The sequence below is a fragment of the Dunckerocampus dactyliophorus genome, chromosome 10 (genome assembly GCF_027744805.1).
Source record: "Dunckerocampus dactyliophorus isolate RoL2022-P2 chromosome 10, RoL_Ddac_1.1, whole genome shotgun sequence".
NCBI lineage: Eukaryota > Metazoa > Chordata > Actinopteri > Syngnathiformes > Syngnathidae > Dunckerocampus > Dunckerocampus dactyliophorus.
In genome coordinates, this window is record NC_072828.1 from 15,503,732 (window position 1) to 15,513,097 (window position 9,366).

Genomic DNA, 9,366 nt, shown 5'->3' on the forward strand with positions numbered 1-9,366 from the left:
AAGAACATAAATTAGAGCGGAGCTTCTTCCTCTTGCTGTCAAGGCTCATTGCTGAATTTTATGGGACCTCCCATGAAAAGAATAGTTTAGGATTAGGTGGCTCGTTATTTAAATTGATGTACCCTCCCTTAATTTGTCCATTAATTAAAGATGGATGTTTTGCTCATGGTGGTATTGGATCGTTCCAGCTATTTTTTTTAAAGTAGATCTAAAAGCCAGACACATAAAAGAAAGACAAGTGTGCTCTGCTCTTCTCACATTCTCCAGTTTGTTCTGTGCCTCCATTGACCTTTCTGAATATTCAGCTGTGTGCTCTGTTTGTCCACACAGGCGCGAGGAGATCCATAACCCGTAAGCTGTCTCCAGCAGACATGTGTTAGGCTGCATTGACACTTATAGATTGGTACTCTGGTCCGGATCAAAAATGTAAAAAAGATATTTGGTGCGCACTTTGGTGTGGTTTGCTGGGTGTTCATGCTGGAATTTTATCATGATGCTATGCAAATGCTATGCAGTAAAAAACATATGCATTAAATAAGGACTTGATTGGGCTGCTTTTGTGATATATCATGTGACGTAACACAAATATTCTGCGTGCTGATTTTAACACTAGTCCATGTCTTTGGTCCGCATACCATTCAAGAGAACTGAACTGCACCAGAGTTAATTTGCAAGGGAATTCAGACCCATCTTTCAAGCCATCTTGGCCCCGATGGAGGTTCATATATCACAAGCTCAACAGAAGGTGATCAGATTTCTACAACAAAGTAACAAACAAAAGATAAGAACACAAATGTTTTTGTTTTTCAAATCTATAAATGGGACTAAAAAGTATTTGACGTTTTTTTTTACAAAAGTGAATTATTCTCTTTTTCTTGTTATCCTCTTTATTAGCAACATGTATTAACATAAAAAAGAAAAAAATCCAAAGGTGTAGTGCCCCACCAACCATGAACATCACTGACCTATTCTTATGTGAGACATGAACCCATGTTTTTCTCTTTTATGTGTGTTTTAAAGATATAAAAACAGATCAAAAGAGACAGCTTATTACTGCACGTAATGGGAACCATTTATTCCGTCTATAAAGCCTTCTGAAATCCTCCAAAAAGCGGCAAACAATGCTCCGTTTACATGCAATGTGACATACATATTAACCAGGCTACAGCGACATTGTTATTATTATTATTAACATTGCTACGCCGATCGAACTACGTTACTGCCGCATTGACAATTAGCCGGAACACACCAGCCAGCTAGCGACTAGCTTCACCACAGACTCACCCATAGCGTATCAGCACCGCGCTCACAACACCTCAGAACACTACAAAAAAGGTTAGGTGACATATTTGAGCTGACACCACTGCCGTTATGGTTTTATTTCTGAGTTTGGAAAAGTTAACGCTTGGTGTAGGCGTTTATTTCTATATTGCTTTGTGAAATAAATGCACAGCGGAAGTATGTATTAAAATGGCCAAAACACGCAAAATACTGTAAGTATTACATGTTATCATGAATGTACCTGTTACTATATGATTACAGCATGGATATAAAACCACAAAACCTTGTTAGAGGTTTTTGGAGGTGTCTTAATAGCGGTCTTTGTAGGCGACATAGGTGTATCCCATTACGTGCAGTAATGAGCTTTCTGTTTTTATCTGTTTTTATATTTTAAGAACACACGGAGAAAGAGAAAAACCTGTCTCACATAAGGATTGTGGATGTTGGGCAAAATTCCCCCAAAAAGTGCAGTTTTCCTTCAAAGGCGTGGTGTGTCATTGCACTGTATTCAACTTACGCAAGATAAAGCGTCTTACCTGAGAAAAGTTGAGCCCATTGAGGGGGTGACACTGCTCCTCCACCCGCTCCACTGCCCCAGTCGTTTTTCTCATTCTCTCAGCCTCCTGAGCCAAAAACAAGTCAAGCACTGGCGTCCCCCTGGACCGCACATCCCACTCTGTGAGCGAGTTGACCATCAGCATCACCCACACGGGCCTCTTCCTCTCCCAGTTTCCCGCGATGGCGTTGAATAGGTAGTCGGCATAAAGGCCGCGCCCCCGCTGGTCCGCCGTCATCCAGTAAGGCATCATATGCTTGACGTAGTCCAGGTGGCGTTTTAGGCGGCGGTACAGGTCTCGAGGTAGTAGAGTTTGCAGGTTCTCCCCATGGGGAAGCAGCTGGCAGCTGGTCAGCTTGGAGACGGTGAGCGGATCTGTCAGGTCCAGCTCAAAGAAAACATTGTGGCTACTGCGGAAAGCCTGCTTGGAGCTGTTGGGGATGAAGTCCCACACTCGGGTGTAAGGCACGTGGATGGTGCCAAAAAGGTACGATGGCGGGTGCGGGGGCGCACGCTTCACTCGCCACAGGAAAGAGTTCATGTCGCTTTGCTGTGGGAGAGAGGCAGATATTAAGAATAGGAAGAGAAACAACAAATAAAAGAACCACCACTGGCATTTGCTGACTCAAGTTTACTTTACTGTACCTGCTGTTTTGTAGGTTTGTGCGTATGGACAGACAGATGTTTACACTGTGTGTATGAGAAAGGATAGACTAACATTATGTTTGTATACAAACAGACAAACATGTGCTTACACTGTGCGCATGTGTGTGCGAAACTGATAACGTGTGTATGCAAAACAACGAAGTGATGTTTACACTTGGTGTGTAAGTGAATGGACAGGCAGATGTTTACATCATGTGTGTATGCAAAAGGATAGACAGCTGCTCACATTGTGTGTGTGCGAAAAGATTGCACCTTTGGCTGAAAAACTGATAATAGTTTTGTGCAATTGCCAAAGCGAGGTTTTTACAGAAAATGTCTCGAAATGGATAGAGTTTCAAGAGTAGAGCATTCTTTTATTGCACAATTTCAACTTTATGTCTTAAATTTGTTGCTCCAAAGTTTATGTAATGTATAGTTTTAAGATCCAAAGGAGATATGATGCTACCATGGTTCAGTTTATAGAGGAGACCTCTTGGCTGTAAACAGACCCCCGTTTATTGTCCAGGTTCATACCTCACTTGCCAAAGCCTCTTTTGGCCTGGGAAGTATTTGAAGGCCGCAGTGCAAATATACTATGCTGAGCTCATAAAGTCCAAAAGCTGAAAGAAGCCTGTTCCTTATTGGAACCCTGCTGAGAGAATTTGGTTTGGGACATTTCTGACACCACAGGGGGGCTCTGTTGCTGACAGCCATACTTGCTGCATTGTTTGTGACTCCTATACTTCTTACATTACACTAAACTAGCCATGATGAGAATGAAATCAGCATAAGACCATATTGGATTGAGAACATGTTTCTTGTTAAACACGCTGCAAAAGTGCATGTGCTGCGACTTTACAATTGGCATTGTCAACACTTTCGTCTTTTATAAACAATCATCTGGCTTAGGAGACACGGCGTAATCAGGCATTTGAGGGATCAAGCCCATTGCCGGGATTTAAAATTATTCTTTGAAATTGTTGACTTCAAAAATCTTAACAGAGATTTCCTTCAGATCCAATTATAGCACACTGCCGACGCTGCTTTTGTCGTGGGAAACGTCTGCCAAAAACTAAGTCAAATTGTCTTGCGGGATTTGCTTTTTATCATCCAAATTAAGTGCAATGAACATATTGCATTATCTGGCACAATTTTCTCCCAGACAAAATAAATCCAGAGAGCTTTATTTAATCCAGAGCGTCGTCCTGCCTTGTGCCACATACGCAGAAATACAACTTTAATTCAATATTCTGTTTGAAGACAAAGTGGAGGGAATGTCATATTTCTGCATGCCAATAGTCATGGTGTCATGCAGTGAGATCGTGCACATTCGACTGAAGGCTTTCAAACATGGAAAAGAAAGTGATCTTATACGCTGGACTTCTCTGCAGAGCCTTGACGCGCTGAGCTGCTTTTTTATGGCCGTAATTATTCTTAACACAAACCAGAGTGCAGTGTGCCGCACTGCAAATCATGCGAAGTTATTGAAGAAGCACCATCCTTCAGTCATCTGCTTCAACACGTTCACTTTTTGTTGCATATACAACAACATCTCAGAAGACTTGTGAACAAATATCATGATTGATAAACTCACATGTTCATCATGTTGGGAAGTCATCTACTTAGTTGGTTCTTTTTTTTTTTTTGTAGCAGTAGATTGTTGTTGTTTTCACCACCAAACGGTGGTATTTCATGTTAGCAAGATTAGATGCAGATTTGGAGGACATTTTATGGCGAATGAGATAATCCAAAATGTTGGACAAGACGCTTACCATTTTAATATTTTTGTATAAAATGTTTGAACTGTCAGGGTATTCTTGCTGTTGCTGCTGCTGCTGTTTTTATTAGAAGAATAGATTATTATTATTGTGGTTGTTGTTGTTGTTATCATTGTTATTGTTTAGTGGTAATAGTGGTAATATCATATATGATGATACGATAAGCTATATATACTATATATATATATATATATATATAAATAATATCTGTTGTTAGCATAATTAGAATGATAATAATAAAGGCCACTATCATTGTTATTATTATTAATCTTATTATTGTAATTATATGAAAGAGGGGTTACTGATTGAATTCTTTTGATGAATAAGCATTTCAAAGTTGGCTCAACAAAAGTCTATAAAGTTGTACTTCGTTATAGTTTTATAGTCTTGCATGCATAAAGTGTTCCAAAGCACGACTCACCGTCCTTGGCGCGTCGCACTGCCTCGGTCTGCCCGCTCGCTCCGCAGCACCCCAAGGTGCCACAGGGTGCAGGAGGGCGCTCAGGAGGACCCAGCCGAGCCCCTGCGCACACACCATAGTGGACCTACAGCTTGTATCCCCACTGCTGTGCACTCTATCTCTCCGCGCCAACGGTGTGTGTGTGTGTCTGTGTGTTGTCACTGGTGGTAAACCGGCTACAACTTAAAAAAAAAATGTCACGGCCTCACATCGCCACCATCGCGCCTTCTCGCCATCATCACCCACAACTTTGTTTCTATTATGCAGACTGTCCTGTCGCTGCTGTGAGCCTCTTTGGAAAAGTTTCCGCAGCGCGCTCCACAAGTTTGGAGCGTCTCTGCTTTGGAGGGAGGTGGGACGAGGAGAGTGGACCCCTTCCCCCTCCTCCTCCTCCTCCTCCTAAACTCCACTCATAAGGCTCCAAGAAGGAGGGCTGGACGCAGGTTAAGAGGGGGATGACAGGTTTGCCTTTAAACGTTCCAAACACCGTGAAAACATGCATTATTTAATGCTATCAGAGCACATTCTAATAAGATCATTTTAATGCCTTTACAAAGATAATAATGCGTAATTTTTTATTGTGTATTATTATGGTGGCAGCTAGTGATGTACAAGCGTACCGCATCATACTCAGAGCCGTTCGTAATATTTTGGTGTCCTTATGCAGCCTAAATATCCTCTAGAAACTTAATGATCTTCACTTTTGATTGTTTAAACTGAGTTCCTCCAGCTGCCTATTTCAAAGTACTGCAAGCATTATATCCCACCTCTTGCTGCTTTGAGAATGTAAGCCACGCCCCACGTAACACACGCACGTACACTAGTTCTATTTGTGGTCAGCTAATGATAGCAATTGGGCAAAGTTTAGCTACTATCGATAGCTGTCATTGACTGTATAGCCTATGATAAACACACAATGACTCCAAATTGTCGGTCGCTTCTCTGAGACTTGTGTACGTGCACGCGCCACGGACGTGTGTGCATACGAGACAGCGCTCAGTGACAGCCATGATCGGCAGTTATTTTATTTGGGCTGAACACTAACGTAAGACAATTTTTATGCAGTTTAATTTGTAATTGTTAAAAATATTTTTTTACAGTCCCTTTAACATATTGCCAAATTTGATGTATGTCTTTATGTCTTTTTTGTTTATGGCTAAACTATATGATTATTTTATAATAACAGTTGAGTGAGTGAGTGAGTTTTTACTTTACTCTTTGCTGTAATGGTAATTGCCCCACTTTGGGCTAATAAAAGACTGAATGTCATATTAATTCTGGGCCCTTAATGATTTATTTGAACCGTTCTTTTACTAAGGTGGACTCATTATACACATACATCTTTTTTTGTGTGTGATTTCTGAGAGCAAATGTGAATTTATTTTGTATTTTCTCCTTTTTTCATACAGGATAAAATATCACAGTCCCCTAAATCTTATAATAAGTGATGCTGGCAGATGCCAGAATGTTTTTAACTTGACAAGGCTAAGCTCTAATAACTTCTCATTTGTGATCATGACTGCAACCGATAGTTTCTCTTCGGCAGCATCTAAAGAATTTATTTATAGAATTCATTGGCTCAAGCAATACTCAGAAGAATTGAAAAATCCAAGGAACTCAGTGATGATCTAAGAAAAAATAATTGTTGAGAAGTGATAAGTTGTATAATCATTACATCCTGATAAAAGAACAGCTCAAATAAATCATTAAGGCTCATAAATTAATAAGACATTATATGACATGTGTAAACTTCTACTACAACTCTATTTATTATTTATTTTATCATATTTATTTCATGTTTATGTTGTCTCATTGTTAAAATAATGCCGCTCTGGCAGTGTCAATCAAAACTGAAAATGAATCTGAAAGCACCAGAGCAAGATCGAGCTATTGCTTTCACTGCCATTTGTTATTTAGCAGCAAAAACTGCTTCGCTAATTTTTATGACAACTAACAGTGGGGTGGCACGTGGCCCGAGCCAGAACTCATTACATTTTGTTGTTGATCTGAATAAAAATGAGCATAAAATACTTCATTTTCACTTTTCACTGTTACAGTCCCCTTGCATTGGGGCCCATGTGTGGTAGGAGTTGGACAGTATGTGCTTGCCGTGCTTCATCAATCATACAAAGTCAGACATGTTGAAATGATTGTTTGGCCTTGGCGGAGGTGTGTGCTATTCTCTGTAAAGGCATAGGATCTTATTAGGCTGTGCATTTGCTCCTAATCATGTGGCCAATCTACTTTTCTATGACATTTTGGAATGGGATATAGGTAGATGCCAGGAGGTCAGGCAGTTTTTTGTGACTATTGGTTTTTCAAACTATTCCCAAAATGTAAATGAAGCATAAATCAAATGTTGTCATGTGCTTCCTTCTTGGCAGGATTACATTCATCTCTGTCCGTTTGTGTTTGACTAGGCTGCAGCTTGAGAGTCCGACTGTGGCAGCTAGTGTAGGGTCTTTATATGCATGATGAATGGTTACAAATAAACAGGCCTGAGTAAAGACAACAGTCAGAAGTGTTTTATTTACTTTCCAGTCCAGTCCTGATGTGGAGCAGATGCTTTTGAAATAAACATACACAGACAGAGTGAAAGTGGGCCCTCTGCTCTGCTTTGACCTCAGCCATTGTCCAAGTGGAGGACCCAGTGACAGAGTCAAGTAGTGGGGACATTTATCACATAGAGGCCCCAGGATCTCCTCTCCCTGTGGGCTGAAAGCTGACGAACATGGGACAAGCGGTTCTTTGTCCTGGGCCACATCTTTTTCGTCTGTCCGTGCAGACTTGTGTTGTTCACCCGCGACACTCATTCTATATTTCTTTGATCGTCTTGTCTTTTAACACAGTCGCACCCTGTAAAAATTGTGACACTTGTGACCCCCGGCTCTCAAGTCAAGACTGCATGGGCACCATTCATCAAGACATTTCTGAAAGTCTCTCTTCCTTTTTTGGGCTTTCATTGTCTTGTTATCCTTTGTCCCTTTTTATGTTTCTCTTGTTCTGGAGCAGGTGTGATATTTCAGTTAGCGGTTGCGGCGGCTCAAATGTGGGCACATGTGGAGCCTAGTACCTGCTCTAACCACACTTCTCTCCTTTGAAGGAACTTTTGTGCATTCTTGGCCGCTTCGAAGCTGCTGGCTGCGGGAGAGTCCTGGATGAAGTCCAGTTCTTACAGTATTAGTGCGCACAGCCAGGGACCAAAGTACACTTTTAATGTTGTCAAGAGGTGGTCACTTAAGAGAGCACACATCTGGGGAAGATGATAAGATTAGAACGTGAAGCTTGGCTTGGCTGGGGACTTCAGGTTTGAAACCTTTAAGTCGAACAATTGAAGGTCAACATTGGTTCCTGGAGATAGCGTACCACTTGCGTATGGATTCAAATGTGGAATCTAGGGCTAGCTCATTGAGAGATTACAGTTTTGACACCTTCTGTGGATCAAACGGATGCCCGCTATAATGTGGAGGTGCAAATGACTGCTGGAGTGATTGCAGTTTCAAGATCAATTTCAAGGTACTGGTGCAGGCTACAGCTAGGCCTGTCGCCCAAAGGCAGCTGGGATAGGCTCCAGCACACCCCCGCGAACCTAATGAGGATAAGCGGCATAGAAAGTGGATGGATGGATGGATATGTAGGCCAAACACATGGACCAAAATATGGATGTTCGGATTAGTTAATGGAGAGTTTGCAGTTTCAGAGCCTTCTGTGGAGTAAGGACTAGGGGTCGGGACTGGCTGTTTGCTAGATCGTAGTTTTCAGACCTACTATAGCTAAAACCAAATAATGGGGTCAGGATTGGTTGCTGGTGAGATCACAGGTTACTGCAGGACTAACAGTGAGGTTTCCACGACTGGTTGGAGGTTCTATGTTCGAGACCCACTGTGTTTGCAGGCCAAAATTTAGAGGTCTGGGCTAGTCACTCAAGAGATGGTAGGTTTGTGACCTACTACTGGTTGACTTTCTGTCTGATGCTGAGCAGTAATCCTGCCTCAAAAATGCAGCACAGTGCCTCACAATCATAACTTGTGTATGAGTGCGTAATGAAATGGGGGGCTTCTTCTATTCCCCTCCAAACCACCCCACACGAACAAGCAAGCTGACTGGTTAGTTTAACACACGGGGCCCCCTAGTGGTGGGCAGAGGCATTGGGCTGACGCACGGTGCAGATGAAGGCAATATGGTTGTAACCATAGTGTGCAAAGATAGAGCTTCAAAGAAAACGTGAAGATGATGGATACCTAGGAGGGGCTCGTAGCTTCAGGCAGCCATACTTGAGACTGGAATGACCCAAAGTGAATCCTCCTTTCTGTCTTCTCTCTGCTGGAAAACACACACACACAGGCACAGGGACACACACACTCCCTCGCTCTATCTCCACCCGTCTCCAGCCTGGGCTCCAATATCCTCTGTCCTGCTTTGAAGATGTCAAAGAATAATATTGACAGAGTCTCCGGTGAAATGTTATTGTGGTTTCTCTTTTCCGGATAGCTTGAGAAAAAGTGGGAATTAGGACGTGGCAGAGGAGGAACTGGAGGAGGACAATGTCAGGAGGAGGTGGACAAGTTTAAAAAGAATGTCCAGCTGCTGGAGACAGGTAAATCCCAGACAAGTTGACTATTGCCTCTTCTTAAGTGTTTTTTTCT

The 9,366-nt window shown here is 42.0% G+C and overlaps 1 protein-coding gene across 2 annotated transcripts in view; it reads right to left on the minus strand.

Moving 5' to 3' along the window:
• Window positions 1-5,001, minus strand: part of trabd2b (TraB domain containing 2B) — a 70,997-nt gene extending 65,996 nt beyond the window's left edge. For both annotated transcript variants that reach the window (XM_054790476.1, XM_054790475.1), the window contains exons 1-2: window positions 4,682-5,001; window positions 1,818-2,387 (exon numbers count right to left, since the gene is read on the minus strand). In XM_054790476.1, the coding sequence (XP_054646451.1) occupies window positions 1,818-2,387; window positions 4,682-4,798 (687 nt within the window). In that variant the 5' untranslated portion in view covers window positions 4,799-5,001. The remainder of the gene's footprint in view (window positions 1-1,817; window positions 2,388-4,681) is intronic.
• Window positions 5,002-9,366: the final 4,365 nt, after the last annotated feature.